Source organism: Limanda limanda, chromosome 20, assembly GCF_963576545.1.
Source record: "Limanda limanda chromosome 20, fLimLim1.1, whole genome shotgun sequence".
NCBI classification, from domain to species: Eukaryota; Metazoa; Chordata; class Actinopteri; order Pleuronectiformes; family Pleuronectidae; genus Limanda; species Limanda limanda.
Genome location: NC_083655.1, coordinates 11508157 through 11525765, shown reverse-complemented (window position 1 = coordinate 11525765; position 17609 = coordinate 11508157). Strand labels below are relative to the sequence as shown.

The following is a 17609-nucleotide window of genomic DNA, read 5'->3' as shown; positions in this document are numbered from 1 at the left end:
GGACTGTATTTTTGGGAACTTTTTTTTTTTTTTTTTTTTTCCCGTTGTGAAATACATATTTTCAGATGTATCCTCAAGCCACTTACTGCGATAAAGAAACGGTTTTGCGCTTTAAAAGTGATCTATTCTTTGTATCCAGCAGCGGTATGATGATGGTGCAGTGATGTGAGATGATGAATTGATTGTCCTCTGCTCGAGACATGTACTGTCTCTCTGTGAAAGAACTCGAGCGCCGTGCGGCTGCAGCAGATCGTGTTAACGTGCATGATGCAGCCATTCGCTGAGAGCGGTTCTCGCTGAAGGATTGCAGAATATGTTGTATGTGATGATTGTCCAGAAACGATAAGAAAAGTCCAGAAACTTACTTTCTGCTCCTTTTTAGAAAACTTTTAAATCGTGAAGTCTTTTTTTTTTTTTATGTCCATTCTGCTGCAGCTTAGTGATGTTTATTTATGAAGATTTATTTACAAATGACTCACTGTGGGTTGGATCTACAGAACAAGCATATTGATTATATCAAAGCGAGGCCAGCCTGTAATCTTAGCTCTCTGGGTCAAAGTTGCCTGTCCATCCAGTCGAACATCGTTTTAAGTTTGTCTTTCTCAGTGGGGCAGAGGTGAGGAAGATCTAAACATACGTTTGTGTCGTGTGAAAAAACATTTTTGTTTAAATACATCATGTAAAGAAAAGCCTGGAGAACTTTGTGGAATTAAACAGTGTTAACTCTCCTCTGCTAAGACATCTTGGTCTCCCTGAGACTTCCTCCAGCAGATTTTCTTTCCATCAGCCTTAATCAAACATATCAACAAGAAGTGAAATCTTCTCGTAGTACATATACAAACAAAATGACGAACACACTATCCATATACATACTTCTGTATTCCCTCGAGATACCATATGTTTATTTGCACAGCTTCAAACAAGTTGTACTGCGAATAGCGGAAGAAACGAAAAGCTTTAAGCCTGATGTTTATCTTGTTAAGATTTTTTCCAAGTAATTGGTGGAATTAAATGTTTTGAATGCAGTTTGTTATTGTGATAAGTTAATAAGTCATTAGATCACTGTTTATTAATCTAAAAAAAATATGAAGGAATAGAAGGAATCTGGTTAAGTCAATGGAAAAGTGGCAGGGTTGTGCAGGGTCTATGTTTTTGTCCAAAAGCTTTCTTCCAGAATTTCTTTTAAGTGTTTAACACGTCACCTTTAAAAAAAAATAAACCTCAGCTCAAGGAGATTAAATGGACGTCAAAGTGTGGAGCTGCCTTACTCACATTCTGAGCTGTTAAGATGTCAGAGAAATCCACAAATGAAGGAGAGAGCAGATTTCGTCCAGCTGTTCGTCTTCCCAAGCACTTTGGCAGAAAAATGTGTTATTGTGGGGCCTCAGCTGGTACATATGGCGCACCGTTACTTTCCCAGGTTCATCTGTCACTGAAATACAAATGGAATGTAAGGGAGTGCATAGCAAGCACATCACACAACTCTCAATCATTCTCAATGCTCACTTCTAATAGCTTGTGGCGGCCACAGCATCGCAAATGGCGTATCCTGTTGCTGCTGCGGTGTCAGAAGATGTCTCTGACTCATGCTAATTTGCCAGACCTTACTGACATCACCTCCCAGATGTAATGCACAGTACATATTACGCAAAAGAGGGCACCTTCACGGGCTGGCATTGAAATAAGGTCTGCATAAGCAATCTGTCTCCTGGTGGCTCCACATCTGGACACATGGGATTCCATAACCCTGAGTTTATAATTTTCATAAATATAGAAGTGTGTCCTAGAAACAAGAGCGCAACCTGGGTGGGGGTTGCCGAGGATAGATCGGTAGGGAGGACGTCTCAATGGAGCGAGATGACTTTCAGTTGTTATGTCTCCGCTCTGTCAGAGGTGTCTGTGAAACTAAATCTTGGCATGACGGCAGGATGACTGACAGTTGTGCTTTCCTTTCAGAGCATGTGCCGAAACTGCAGCCCAGGCCTTATTCAGCAGCCAGGTAAGATGACAGAGAATGTTGTACTGCAAATAATGGGGTCTTTTAGTATCATGTATCTGGAATAACACGTCTCCATATGCATTTGTCTTATTTTTAGCAGATGATCACGTAGACCAGATTAAAACATCTGCCTCATTCTGGACTTGAATAATATGTGGCCCTGATCGTTAATCCAGTTTTTCTAAATGGCGTATGGTTATGGAAATTATTCTGAAAAAAAGCTTTAGCCTTCATGAAAAAAACATGTTTTACCATTTATAACAGTGATGTATCTGAACCATGGCATCTTAAGGAAATAAATGATCATCTCATTAATTTAAAAATGGTACCCTTTTATCATTTTCTCAGCTTCAACAGAAATATGTTTTTCCTTCCTCTGGCATCTTTAGAAATGCTGCACAAGAAACCTGATTAAGTCTTTTTGAATAGTTGCCATCTTCCAAATTTGATTGTATAGAAGATACAGAGTAGGTCTAAATTACAGATAAAGCCATAAATCAGGCTTCAGTTAGAGATTGATGATGAGGGGGAGGATTTATTTTGTGCCAAAGTTCATAATTGTACATTTCATTATGATTTAAACTGTAAATAGCAATTTTATGTTGGCATCATGGGATAATTATATATATTGTTTGGGGGTTATGGCCTTCTCACCTTTTTTTTGTAAATGGGTTGTTATTATTTCATCCCTGTGCTTGTGTCATGATATTTCACTCCTTCAGTTTGTTTATATGCACTTCGAGGCAGTTAGAGTATGCATGATGAAATTTATATCGATCGTGCTCTATTGGCAGCCTTGCATTGCTGTCCACTGGAGATCTGCTATTTTGCCAATGCCTCTGCAGTGTTGGATTTAGCCGTTCAAATTATCTGACATTTGAGAGATTGAGTTGTAAAATGGCTCCAGGAATTGTTTGAAAGTGTTTAGCATTTTCCAATTTTTTTCGATATTTAGAGACATTTAGAAACCACTTTAAAAAGTAGCCCAACCTATACATGCAAGTATCTAAAGTTTGTTACGAAATCCAGAACATACCCGTCTCTGTCTATCTTCAAAAACCACACATTTCTTCCGAGAGCATTTCCTCTCCTAACACTTCTCACACCCTCACATGCCAAACTAGCACTTACTGTGGTTCACTTCTCTACCTGATCTCCAACTCCCACTGAACAGGCTCAGCACTTAACAAATACTTCAAGGTCTCCGACTGTACTGTATGTCGCCACTCAGTTCTAAACTGCTTTAGATATATTCCCTATTTATACCTTGATCAGTCCATGTCATATGTGTCTTTGTTTCGATGGATATGTTTACATATAAATCTCCTGTAAGCTATAAAGGGTGGATGAATAATGGACTGTAAGTATTGTATTGCCTTTAGCAGGTCGCGCTTAGTCTAAATAGGCCCAAGTGTTCCTTCTTTTGGCCTCACTTAGCCAGTCATTGATCTGCTCTTCCTGTTAAGCTAGTGCCCATTAACTTTGCTTTAAAGCTCATGTGGAACAGCATCATCTAACGAAATGTCAAAACTTCTCCACTCCTCTCATTAGTCCCTCACTTAGCTGCTCGTGTGTGTGTGTGTGTGTGTGTGCGTGTGTGTTTGTGTGGAGAGACGGGGAGCGGACAGGAGAGACGGTGGCTGTAGTTTATCAGATGGTGCAGAGACATTAGAGGCCTGCATTATTGATGCTGTGGTCAATAGAGGTCTCCAGTGGCCCACAGGAACTGCAGAGTGAAGGATGGGGGAGCGTGAGAAGGCTTCAGCCAACAGTGAGGACCGGACTGGGGAGAAGGGAGAGGCGCTTTTATTGACGACAGACAGAAAGTAAAAAAAAAAAAAAATCTCGCTCCCAGAAGTGTATTTTTCAGTCTAGAATGAAGCTGAAGAAGATGTTATTGTGTGGTGTATGTGGGAAGACGGTGATAAGTGTCACAGCTTATTTTAGAAAAGTTAAATTATGAGTCAATAAACGGTTTAGATCATAGAATGTATACAAAGATGAAAGACGCATTTCCACCTCGTCCCGTCCAACAGACAAATGAACAGTGTTGGGAAGGATACTTTCAAAACGTATTCCGTTACAGAATACAGAATACATGCCCAAAAATGTAATCTGTAACGTATTCCATTACATTAACTAATCTGAGTAACGTATTCTGAATACTTGGAATACTTCCGGTTTGTATTGCATTTTTTAAGTGTATGATTGCGGCGTTGTTATAGTCAGTGGAGCAGCAGCAGTTTAAACTCTCTCTCCACCGATGCGGCGGGCCAGCTGGATGTCCGGCTCCCATCCACTCCCACCTCTGTGCCGGCCCCACCGGACGCTGAAGGACCCCCCCCCGCGCCAAGGCTGCCTCGCGCCGTGCAGCGATCGTTTCGGCGTCGAGTCTATTTTTTTTGCGCTTGACGCGAGCGTATCGCTCCAGGAAACACACTGAAAAATGATTTTAAACGATATTGATGACATATTTTATATGATATAAATGATAAAGTATGCATCCCATAGTTTGTATTCCCCTTCTGTTGTCCTGGAGTTTTAATTTTACCAATTTTACCGATCACATTATTAAATGCCCCCCTCTGCCCATCCACTACAGACACACAAGCAGTCATAAAGATAAAAAGAGAGGGGGGGGCGGAGAATACGTAATTTACCCTCGACACCCGACATTGAACGGAGCAAACAGCGGAGAAGTTCTTGAAGATAGATGACATTAAATTGGGACGCTGTTGCAGTTAATGTTGGAGAAACAAGTGACCATATACTTCTGGGTCAACGGGTGATATTATCAGCGCTTCACGGCGCTTCAGCGTCCGGTGTGAACCCGGCGTGCCTCGCTGGTCTCCTGCAGAGCCATGACAGCGGAGCTCTGGGAGCGCAGGTCGGTCTTCTCTCACCAGGCGCTGGAAGGGCAGCTTGCGGATCAGCAGCTCCGTAGATTTCTGGTAGCGACGGAACTCTCTCAGAGCCTCGGTCCCGGGCCTGTAACGGTCCCGAGTGGGTCGCGGTGAGGCTTCTTCACGCCGCCGGGGTCCGGGCGCTCTTACGGCAGCCCTGGTCTCCAGCTGCTTCCTGGGGGCTTTGCCTCCGGTGGATTTACGAGAGAGTGAATAAACTCGAGAAGTACCGTCATGTAATCCACTGATTTCAACAATGTAACTGTATTCTGAATACCATCTATTTAATTTGTAACTGTAACGGAATACAGTTACTCATAATTTGTATTCTAAATACGTAACGCCGTTACATGTATTCCGTTACTCCCCAACACTGCAAATGAATCTAAAATATCTTGGAACGTCACCATCTTGCTCCCTTGATTTCATATGGAGCCATTTGTCTGTGCTGTAGTGATTGTGGTGTGGAGCCACGGTGTCACACACCCAACCAACCAATGGCTAGTCAGTCTCTATCATTCATTACATTTAACTCCATTTTATAACACAAAATAACTAAATCTTAACTTAACGGCAAAATAAACATTTAATCTAACACGTACTCTGACTCCCCCGTGAGGTTCATGTCCCATTCACTAACATGGGGGCGGCAGGGTGTATGACCTATACTACAGCCTGCCACCAGGGGGCGATCAAGTTGCTGATGGAGGAGGAATTGAGCTAATCTGACTGGGCTTCGTCAGACAAAAGAAAACATTCGAGAACCACTGGTGACGATTTATAGTTTAACACACATCGAGGGGCATGTCTATATTTGTAAATGCCGTCGAATCGCACGTCACGTATCCTTGTAACTTTGTTCAGCTGCTGAAATGTGGAATTTTTTTATTGACGGGCTCTTTGTGCGAATCATTTGACGCAGTGTTGTCTTGTCTTGTCTCAAGATTTATCCTGGCTCGTAATACTCCTGTCTTTCTGTACCCATCTGTTCTGCCTCTGCTTGTCTGCATTTCACTCCAGTTTACACTTCTTAGTCTCTGTGCATCTTCTCGCTTGTCACTGCCTGTTTGTATGTCTTGCACACCCTCTCTCACCCACTGTTGTTGTTTCCCCCGCTCCCTGTCTTCCTCCGTCTTCAACTCTCTGTGGTCTCATCTCCGCAGCTCCTGTGTCAAGCACCCAGGCAAGCTGCATTTTGTCTTCAACGTGGTCGAGTTCCCAGCAGGCTCCGGACGGCCTGCTGGGAGGCGAGGTTTGTGTACCGGTTGGCTGTTTGACCTCATCAATCGTGGCCTGGTTTTCCCGGAGAGGGTTGAACGCTCCGGCAGCCCGGCTCTGCCTAAGGTAATGAGCATGCTGGAGACTAGACTGTGCAAATTTGCGAGCTCTTGTTTGGCTTATCCATTTTTAAGTGTTCAAATTTGCAAGAACAAGAGTTCACAAGTTCTCTCACAGCAACCCCCCCCCCTCCTTACTCAAAGGGAGGAAAAAAACACATGTACCTCTGCACACCTTCCATACTTTTTTATTTTTTCTAATAAGAAACAGCCCACAGAGGAGCCTATTCCTCTTCAAATATTACAGTTCAAGACATCACTGAATAAAAGAAAAGGCGGAATATCAGAAAACTGCAGTTTCTCGGATGAGGGATGCAACCTGTTTGTACTACATGTTTTAAAAAGTCCTCTGGAAACTCAGTTTGAATTCATGAGACGCTGAATAAAACAGAAGCTCTGGGCCAGTTGATTGTGGCTGATTACAAAAATTAATTTAAATTAGAGCAAGTAAATCTCCACCACAGCCTCTATGGATTCCCGTTGGAGCTCGTGAGTTTTCTCATTAGTATGTCTTAGAATATTAAGTAGATCAATTAATAGATTGATAGGCCCACAGTGGCTTCTCAGCATTTTTGTAATTACTCTCATTATTTTTAATGCTTTCTAATGGCCTCTGACCCCAGATCCATGTGAGCTTGAGACCCAACTGCTCCTTCCGGCCTCCCTCTGATCTGTCGCTGCCCTTCATCATGGTCGGCCCAGGCACGGGAGTTGCCCCCTTCATCGGTTTCCTCCAGCAAAGGTATCACAAATTTAACACTTCATTATCTCGTTAACACACCATAATAATACCTCTTTTATATATTCAGGTTTAACATTTTTTTTTAATAAAGGTGATTAACTCATTGCCAGAGGAGTTTGCCTTTTGTTTTTATCTCCCCTGGTGAGTCATGTTCGACTCCAGGAATGTGCCGGGAAACTGAGAAGCTCTCTCAACCTCGCTGTCCTGCCAGACTTGCTTTTTGTACATTAAAATCACTACCCTGTTCTCAAGATTTAAAAACAAAAGTACACAAACGTTTGTGCACCAACTTCCAGAAGTTCGTTGCATAATGTTGTGCGGAAAAAGTGCAGGCTCAGGGTCTAGACTGCACAAAATAAACAAGAAGAAGAGGACAAAGACAGTTTATCAAGAAAGAGGCATAGAAGATTTCTTTGTCATGGGAACACACATAAAATTATTTCTAAAATGTATCACCTATTGTTGAATGAAGGCCCAAAACCAGGTGTGCATAAGTCTAGAATGAAGTGGGAGTCAGATCTCAATGTTACAATTGACGAACAATTTTGGACAGAACTATGTCAAAACTGCTTGTCAACTTTTATCAATGCCCACTACAGATTGATTAAAGAGACTCTTACCTTTGTTGCATTTGAGAATTACAGCACATTCAAATCATCCCGCCTTCCTCCAATGCCCCACCCCCTCGTTCCCATCCGCGGTGTTTTTTTGAAGAAACTTGATTTACAAGCAGACTTTCAACCTACTGCCTCCGCGCATGCACGTGAGTTTTTGTTTACCAAAGCAATGGATTCGGATTCAGAAGCACCGGTAAGTTATATACATTGATGACGCGGGCCCGAATGCGCCACAAGAAGCAGACGGAAAACCTGCATGTCCATGCAGCAAACAGACAGGTCTGTCGGCCAATAAGGTCCTTCGGTCCGAAGAATTTTATTGGTTGAAGTTTTCACTAAATATTATGAGAGTGAAATAATTGTTTGTTTTTACTCCTGGTGGGTCTGTCTTGCATTTTAGAGTGTCATTACCTTATTAATACCAATTTAACCTTATCCAAAAAAAGTGTAAAAATGCAACAAAGGTAAGAGTCCCTTTTAACTATAATATTCTACATCAATTATATCTTACCCCAGAAAAATTACACTCATTCTATTCTAACCTGTCAGAAATGTGCTTTAGATGTGATACTGAAGTTGGTTCCTTTTTGCATTGTACCTGGCTGTGTATGAAAGTTAGGCCTTTCTGGCATGATATCTGCTCCACTTTAACAAGGATCACGGGGGTAAATGTTCCAGTGGACCCTGAACTTTGTTTATTGGGGAACTTAACAAGTATTCGCCGTTCTCTAACCAATGCGGAACTCAAATTCACTGAAGTTGCTCTATGTGTGGCTAAGAAGTGCATTGCAGTGTCATGGAAATCTGACTCCCCTCTTCTTATTGACAGGTGGTCTGTTGAGATGAATAGTTGCATCCCCCTGGAAAAAATCACTTACTGTCTCAGAAAACGATATTACACCTTTTTGAAAATTTGGCAGCCATATTTAGACCATGTTGGTACATCTCTTACACCAAATACTCAATGACTTAATGTAGTTGTTTGTATTGACATTGAACACTGACCTTTTTATTTTATTTTATTTCATTTATTTATTTATTTTTTGGGGGTGGGGGCACTTTGTCCTTTGTTGTCCTTTGTTATGTCTCTATACTGTTGGTATTCTGAAATGTTTGTTTGCACACATTACATATGAAACTGAAAATAAAATATTTTAAAAAAAAAAGAAAGAGGAATAGCATTTTGCAAATGTCTCCATCAAGTGCACTTGGTAATGCCCTTGATCCCGTGCCCCTGTTATTTAGACAAGAAGTGCTGCTGAAGTCGGCCCGTCGAACGTCCAAGTCGAGGAACAGAAACATGCGGGTTATGCGCTGATTGGTGCGCCGCGTGTCACGGATTATTCCAGCTGAAACTTCTGCGCCCCGTGATAAATATTCATGGCGTGGAAAGTGATATGCGTGAAGTGCACATCATCCACGGATAGTTCCAAAGTAATCTGCAGAGGCAATTAAACGAGACCCCTGCTCAAAGCCTGTAAAAGTCCACGTCATGTTCATCTCATAAGACATAATTAATCTCGTGGCAAGGTCGGTGATCACGTCAGGGATTATTTCAGATGCTTCACTCGTCGCACTCGTCTCTCAACTGGGGAAAAGAAGCCGTCTTTCAATACACGTGTTTATGACTTGACGTGTACTGAACAGTGAGGAGTCGAGGCAGCACCTGGAGTTTTATTGATTTGAAAGTATTAAGTTCTGTAGGTGGTGTCCGCATTGTTGGTGTAAATCATTGCTTGTAATTGCTGATAAGCTGCTGCTGGGTTATTGACTGTGAGCTGAGTGCGTCATAGTTCTCTCCAGTTTGTTTAAGTCTCAATACTTGAGATGTGGAATCAGAAAAGGCTTATGTTTAAAGTCTCTGAATTGAAGGGGTGAATAGAGACCTGGAGAAGGTGACCTGCCAGAGGATGAATGTGACTCGAGCCTCTCTTATCCAGGCTGATGGCCATTTGTTGATGCAGGCCCATAGCCGCCATGACTCCGAGAAGGTGGAGTGAACATTTTTAGTCCGACTGACATGTCTGACTCCTGGGTGGCTTTGTATAAATGAGGTTGTGCCCCAGTCAACACCAATTGTCTCTGAATCCCCCGGAAGCCTCCTCTGTTGTGGCGGGTGGCGGCGGCCGGGGGTGATTGCTCTGAGAGGTGACACGGCATCTGCCGGAGTGATGGCGCGGGTGGGATTGTCTGAGGGAAGGTGAGTGGTCTTCTGGGGGCGGGAGGTGTTTGTGCCTTCAGGATGCGGGAGCACTGAAGATGGCAGGCGGTTTTCTTTTTTTGTGGACTGACCTGGTCACAGTGCTCGCAGACAGACTCCTCTTCTTAATGATCAAGGCAGAGCCGTAGGGACAGTGGTTGTGTGAGGCAGCGGTATCAACATATCAGTCTAACTTCGATCCTTCCAGCGGTGCCCAAACAATTCTCTGTTAAATCGAACATTTTGATATGCACATTTAAATGTTAATGCTCTGTCCTTGCAAACCTGCTCGTCAGCCGAGGCCTCCACTGGGCTTTTTCAAGGGCTTTGTTTCATAACCCCAAAACTACAAGCCCTTTATAAAATGCCTCCTTCAGAGTTCAATGCTTTGGATTTTTAAAATGTCTTTTTTGTTAAATTCCAAATGTATTTTTCTGTTCTGCTCTTTGCTGTTAAAGAGTAAAAACCCCGTGTGAAAGGGTTTGCCGGCGTCTCAGTCCCTTCTCCCTCTCTGGGCCTCTCATCCTCTCCCCTGCCGGCTGCATTTTTGTGCTGGACGACTGTAAAAACCTGTCCTGGTGCGCGGCATTGTACAGCATCTGACGTGTGATTCCAAACAAAGCCTCAGCGGCTGACAGGAGATAACAATCACCAGTTTGTCAACGGGACGCCGAAATCTGCCTCGAGGCCCCAGAAAGGTCCTATTAGCAACAAAACAACATCAGGCACTTTGATCGTCCTACCTCTCCACTCTTCCACCCCCACTGTTAATCGATGGCTGTTTTCAGGAGTACTTTGTATGAGTTTGTCGTGCTGGTAATAAGTAGAAGAAGGTCAGCGCCTCACTTGGTGGTACTGGGTTTTAATAAGGCCCCCCAGTAGTCGAGTATTGATTGCTGTTGTTTGCCTGGAAGGATTTTATGGAGAATTTAATTTTCAGCGTCTTCCTGTTTTTCCGCTCGGAGCATTGACAATTAAACAATTATTGTATTTTAACTGAGTTGTTATCCTTAATCTCCTTAGCAGCTCTAATAAGCTTTTATTTTGGAAAGATTAATGCCAAGGTATGCCAGTAGGCATACTTGGATCATTCAATAAGACAACTTGTGTTAAAGTTTGTGTGTGTGTGGATAAATATTGAGCCTCCGTTTATAGCCAGACAGATGATTATAATTAGCGTCTTGCTGCTCAACCTCGCCCTGTCTTATGAAAACATTTTGGATTCAGCTGTCGTTTGTTGACTTTTTTTTTCTTTTTTGGGGGGGCTCTTGTTGTATTATAATTTTTTTTGCCTAAAAAGCCACTCTGCACCACTCGCACGGAGCTGCAGAGAAAACAGAGAAAACAGATGAAACCTACGAGATAATTGTGATGTTTACCAAGTCCTCACCTCAGCTTCCCTTGCAGTTTCCCCCTCCCGCTGATCAACTGAATAGCACTGAAAGGCAGCCGCCTCTGATTTCGACCCCAAATGCAGTGCTCTGTAGATGCTGGCTTCCCCCTGGGATTGCATTGCAGGCGGTTATAGTGTGGCTATGTGATGTGATGTGATTTGTATTCAGGGAAAGGCGCCGGTGTGGTCTACTCAGAATGGAATCCAGGTTTTTCATATTGGTATTGATTCCTTTAGGGCAGGCGGCAAGAGGAGAGAGACGAGCACACTAAAATGAGTTTACTCGAGGCTGTCTGCAGATCAGAAGAATCTCGTCCAGGATGCTAATGGATGGGATCTGAGTGTTTGGATCAGCCCAGCCAGACAGCTCTGTTACCAGGCCTCATTCACAGATATAAAGTTCAAACAAACTTCTTCTTCTTTTATTATTTACTCGTCAAACTTCTAATTTAATTAATTGAGAGCAAAGCTTTGTTTTGGTATTCTCCATGAGACATTTGCATTGATTTAGTTTTTTTCACTCAAGCTAATTAGTCTGGAGCCACAACGCAACAATTGACTGATCTGTTCATTCATTTGAAACACAATAAATAAACTTCTTCAGTCTAGGAAATGTCAGACAACAGAGAAAAAACAAATCCATAACGTCCTCACATTTCTTTCAATGCAAATAAATTAAACTTTTCAGTGACATAAAAGAAAGGAACAAGCTAAAAGCAGGACATGTTTGGGATAAAAGACGTGTCCCTCCACATCTCTTTTAACCTCCCACATTTGAATTTTAAATGAACCATTAGAAATTCGGTGGAAATTAGCATAAAAGACTAAATGGATTGTGACTTTTCTTTTGACTGAAGAGTCAAACTTCTTGCCACCTTGTCCTCGGTGACTTTATCATGCTTTAAAAAAAACTAGAATTTTAATAGTCTCGAACAGTATGAACACTTTTATTGTTCCCATATGAAACTTAAGTGCCACCTGAGGATTTTGTCCCTGCTGGAAGGCACTGATGTCCTCTGAAGGGACTCACCCCAGAGTTTGAGAACCACTGACGATGTCAAGTGTCTCTCTTCTCCAAAGTATGGTTTTTACTATTGTTACTTCATTTGGATGTTTGACCTTTCAACTGCTGATGAAAAGTTTCTCTGTGCTCAACTTAAACTTGAGCTGAGGTTTGTTCTTTGTTTGGAACCCAGTATTTAAACTGAGTGAGGATACCGGACCTGAGCCCAGGTACGTTTGGACCTGTTGGGACCTGTCAGTTTGGTTTGGGACCAAAATTCTGAAATTATATTTGAGTTCAGGTCGGTCAAGCAATAACAATGCAAGTCACAAACTCGGTGCTGCTTTTACATTGACAGCATTGGGCTCAGGTTAGATTCCCACATAAAACACTTTCGCCTTCAGGTCAGGCTCGGTTTGTTTTCTCTCACCTCGGATGGATCTTAGAGCAACCACTCTGATACAAACAGACAGATCCCTTCTTCAAACCTTTATTTTTGTGAAAGCTTTTACAAATGATTGACATTGGCTCTTTATTACTTATTTACCCTCACTAATCCTATTTATATGATTTTATCTATTTTTTTGTTCCATTTTGTTAGGTTCTGTTTTATTTTTATTGTCTGGTGTTATTTTCTTTGTTGGAAAGGACAGTGTTGTTGAGAAAACTGCTAAATGAATAAAGTGTATGACTGTTATTATTATATTACTTTGAGTAACACAGGAGACGTCTTCAACCCACTGAGCTTTTGAAATGAAAACTAACAAGAAACGAGAAGAAGAAACCGAACTGATTTTTTTTAGGTTTCAAAACCACATCTGACACGTGTTATGATTCCAAGCAGACATACTTTGGAAATGTGTGTTGTCTTTTCTCTTCTCTTGCAAATAATTGATTAATCAAATTATAATTTCAGCATAAAGTTTGTGTGGAAATGGCCAACATTTCAAGCACCTACACACAGTTGGCCGCCATTTGAATGTTTTTTCTACTGGAAAACACACGGCATGATTCAGTCAGTTCATGAATAGCAAAGGATGGGATCTATAGGAGGAAAGCAGCACCTTATCCTCAGAGTGCAGCAGTGCAGCACAAAGGGCCGGGGCTTAATGCCTCTCTGTGGCGTCCCTTGGCCCCTCGTCGTGGTCGGTCAACCCCCTCCAGACAGGGCTCCCAGATAATGCCGGGCGCTTCAGAGAGTCAGCTGACTGATGGCATCATGAAAGGTTGGGGGGGTCAACTGTCGTTATCTGGGTAGAGGCCTGTCACCTTTTCAGCAGGTGTGCAGCACAGATAGAGGACCGCCGTCCTCAGAGCAGCTTTGTGCCCCTGCGTTGCCTATTGCCTGCAAAGGATTCTGGGAGCTTTGCCAGACGCCCGAACCACAAGAGAAATCACCTTTGCACGAACAGTTTTTTTTGACACACGAGCAACACACACGAAGCGCGAGGCCTAGTTTCCTTTTCCTGTCTAAAGTGATTAGATCTGTCCTCCTGTTCTGGTGAAATTTAATAATACATATAATTGTCATCGTCGTTTCCGGGCATTAGGCAATCGCGGCACTCGGCGGACTGTCATTGCAGAAAGTGCTTAATGGTGTCACTACTCTTCTTTAACCTCTGCCGCGAGAAAGGACTTCCTCTCCCCAACCTCCCCCATCTGGTCTGGTCGTCTGCTAGTATTGATTGACCGCTAACCTCCGTTGTTTGACTTTCAGAGAGCGGGAGAGGCAGGCGAACCCCGAGGCTGCGTTTGGCGAGACCTGGCTGTTTTTCGGTTGTCGCCACAGAGACGGAGACTTCCTGTTCAGGTAAGATGTGTTTCTGTTCTCCGGTCGGTGGTCAGACCCTCATTTACATTCACGCCTCCTCCATATACTTTACTCTTGACCTCTTGTACTGCTCTTGCCGCCCACGTCCCTTTTCACCTTGCCACAGCGTATTGAAATAAATCACCTGCATAACATACATTGTAGCATCTGTATGTATAATGTGGGTGTCTTGTCTTTGAATATATGTTTGAGTTTTGCGTACACTGTGCTGCCTTCTCAGCTCAAGGATGTGTCATAAGGTGTTTGGACAGAAAACCAACAAAGCCAAATGTTTTTCTTCCTACGGGTGTAAAGGAACAAGGATGCCAGCATCTTGTTGGATTGACCTGTAACTGTGAAAGCAGGATATTGCTTGGAGGTTATGTGACTGTTTATTAAAGCTGGGTATTTGAAGGCTTTGCTGTTATGAATCCTATTCAAAGATGATAAAATAGCCTGGTTTCCTCAGCTCAGGAGCTAATGATTGTAATGAGTCTCTCAAAAAATCTTTAATATTCCTCCGCTTTTCATTTCTTCTTTTCATTTCAGGCAACCTTTTTAGCAATTATGTGATATTAAGGTGGCATTTGTGGATATTGCGAAAATTAAAAGTTGCATATAAGTAAAAACATTTAGTTCATCCTTAGGGGAGAAATTGTAAAACCCACAGAGAATTATCACACAGCTTGGAAGTTCAACTCATGTCTGTGGATCATTTTAGAAGCCTTCAGATAATTGTTTTGTTTTTACAACTTGATTGTTTTGATTGACTCTCGCAGCTCTCATCGGGCTGAATTATGAGACGGACTTTATTGACACTTTGTTCAAATGAATCTGAATACATGAGTGCACGCAGATAAACAAAGTTCAACACTTGTCTGTTATGCCTCCTCTGCTGAATAGACCATTGCAGTTTGACACAAAGCTGTATTCTAGATAGGAAGTGATGTTCTCTATAGTGACTGAAAATCCAGGAGAGATGTGGAAACAAAAAAAAAGTCAATATTGGCCGGTCAGATCATTTTCATCATAATAAGTATTTGTTAATGATACCTGGCTCAAAGTATTGGATGGAAATTGTATCCAACTAAATTTAACTGAATATTATACCAACTTTCTTCTATTGATCTTGTTTTAAGGCACGGTGTAGTGACATGAGTAGATCGCCGCCCCCCCCCCCCCCCCCCCCCGACTCCTTAATTGATCGGCTTTTTCCTAGTATCAGTAGCGCGCATGTACTTAATGCAGGGCCACCGATCGACTTCTTTTTGTAGGATTAAATCGCACGAATGGATTAGCATCCTTAATCACACACGAATAGATCAGAGAGGATGTTGTTTGTTCCCCTTTGTGTCCTCTATCCCTTTGTTAAATAGCAGCTCACAGCCAGGTAGCAGGTAGCGTTTGTTCACAGTGCGGGCGTCTCTGATGATCACCCCCCCCACGGCGTTGACCAAAGCAATTAGTCTGTTTTTTTACGAGCCACCCGTGAAGAGTTGTATTTAATTTAAATAGGTTAGCAGAATGAGAACAACATACCTGCCTTCATTCATCTCTGTTGGATTCCCTTTAGAAGTAAGTAAGTGCAACTTGATCGCCTCGGAATTTAGGAACCTGCTTAGCATAGTCGGTGGCACCTCTCTGTGTCCCAGATTTTTTTTTTTTTTCTTTTTTTTACAGAAAAGTTCCAGTCAGAAACTTGAACTTCCATAAATGGCTTTTTATGCTTATAAATATTACAAAATGTCAAGGCAGGATGTGCCCAACGTTGCAGCGAAAACAAACAAAGCTTTGCGATCTGCCTCAATCACCCAACAGCACTCAAACATCCCTGTGAGAGGTTGATGCCAATCTGGCTGCTTGTCACATCAAACCTGTCCTCCCCTTTTCCCCGGCGCTGCACTTATCCTTCTCCCCTCCCTCCGATTTCCCAGCCTCTTTATGGCATGTGATTTCATGCTGCAGGGGAAATGTGACTGGGACGCCTGCTGGGTTCACGTCAGGGTCCGGGATATTGCCACAGGCTGTAATGAGTGTGTATGTGTGTGTGTGTGTTTGTGTGTGTGTGTGTGTGGACACTCTGAGGAGTTTCAGGTTGTGCCTCTCAGAAATTCTCGACTGTTATTGGGTTTTTTCTAAAAAAAAAAAAAAGTCACTGTCCTTTGTCGTCCAGCGGTTCCTGCTCACATGGTTATTTACGATGGCGATTCTCATTCAGACGTCAAACAGCAGGATTCCAATATCCTCCGCTCTGTTTGTTTCACGTTGTTGCTCCGGCGTTCAAACAGATTTCACAATCACGCATCTCGGTCGAAAGGACACGATTCTTTTAATAGCTCTGTCTTCAATCAAAGGTTAACGGGTGAGCGTAGCTGAAGAAGCAATAATCCTGCTCATTTGGCACAGGGGGGGAAAAAAGAACAATACTTTTGTCTGACTTTAGTATTCACACAGCGGTGTCTGTGTGTTATTGAAAGGTGCCTTATTTTAGTCTAGGGGTTACTGCAAAACACAGACCCCTGAGGCGTAGACCTTCACCCATGGTCTTGAAGCTGCGACTTGTTATGGGTTTGTGTGTGTGTGTGTGTGTGTGTGTGTGTGTGTGTGTGTGTGTGTGTGTGTGTGTGTGTGTGTGTGTGCGTGTGCGTGTGCGCGTGTGTGCGGTTTTTTACTCATTCTGACTGCTTATTCCAACTGCTTAACTTTAAACATAATGATCTGAGCCACAGTAAACTTGACTCCCTCACTGCCTTCTTCCTCCTCCTCCTCCTCTTGCAAGAGCACCCCAGGCCCTGTAAAAACTCTGAGGCAGACGAAGGAGTAGTTGGCAAGCAGAACCAGCGATGGGGAGCAAGGTTACACCGAACTGCAAGGCTGGAAGGATTTATTGTAAAAAGATGCTTATAACGGTGACTTGACCTTGCTTATGAAATCATCTTTTATTCTTATTTTTTATGCACTTTTCTCGTTAAGCAAGACAAATTGGTTGTCTGACTCACACCCGTTGCCCGTGAGAGTTGTGTCTTATTGAGCTTGACAGAATTTTTTCGTCCATCTTAGATGTTCTGGGTTATATGCTGGTTAAAGCTGTTGCTAAATATCTTCGAGTGTTGGATACAAAGGGTTAACAGTGAAGAATTGAGTTGAATTGTTGGCAGTGTTGAGCCAATTGTTTCATATTTGATTTCTTTGTTATAAAAAACATTTACACGTATTTGCTGCTTTCCCACAAAGTTGGAATCCCATTCACGGTTCCACGATCTTTCCTACGCTGGTTTGGAAAGACTCACTTTCACCGATCTCGACAACATTGCAGTAAAAGTGATTAACCGTGTGTGGATGTGACTCTGCCCACTGTCTCCTTTTTCCTCCAGAGAGGAGCTGGAGGGCTTTGTGACCAGCGGTGTCCTAAACCACCTCAAGGTGTGTTTCTCCAGAGACGACCCGGAGCAGGAGGAGCAGAAGGAGGTCGCCACCTCGGTAGCTCGACCCAGATACGTCCAACACAACCTGCTCCTCAACAGCCGTGACGTCACAGAAATCCTGCTCAAACGGAACGGTTCCCTTTACGTCTGCGGGTGAGACTGACTCAACGGTTCGACTGT

General features: G+C 42.9%; 1 protein-coding gene across 2 annotated transcripts in view; it reads left to right on the top strand.

The window, feature by feature from the left end:
• The window catches only part of mtrr (5-methyltetrahydrofolate-homocysteine methyltransferase reductase), a 29161-nt gene that overhangs the window by 8263 nt on the left and 3289 nt on the right, over window positions 1–17609 (top strand). For both annotated transcript variants that reach the window (XM_061093679.1, XM_061093678.1), the window contains exons 10-14: window positions 1957–1999; window positions 6066–6246; window positions 6863–6981; window positions 13912–14004; window positions 17379–17582. In XM_061093679.1, coding sequence (XP_060949662.1) covers window positions 1957–1999; window positions 6066–6246; window positions 6863–6981; window positions 13912–14004; window positions 17379–17582 — 640 coding nt within the window. The remainder of the gene's footprint in view (window positions 1–1956; window positions 2000–6065; window positions 6247–6862; window positions 6982–13911; window positions 14005–17378; window positions 17583–17609) is intronic.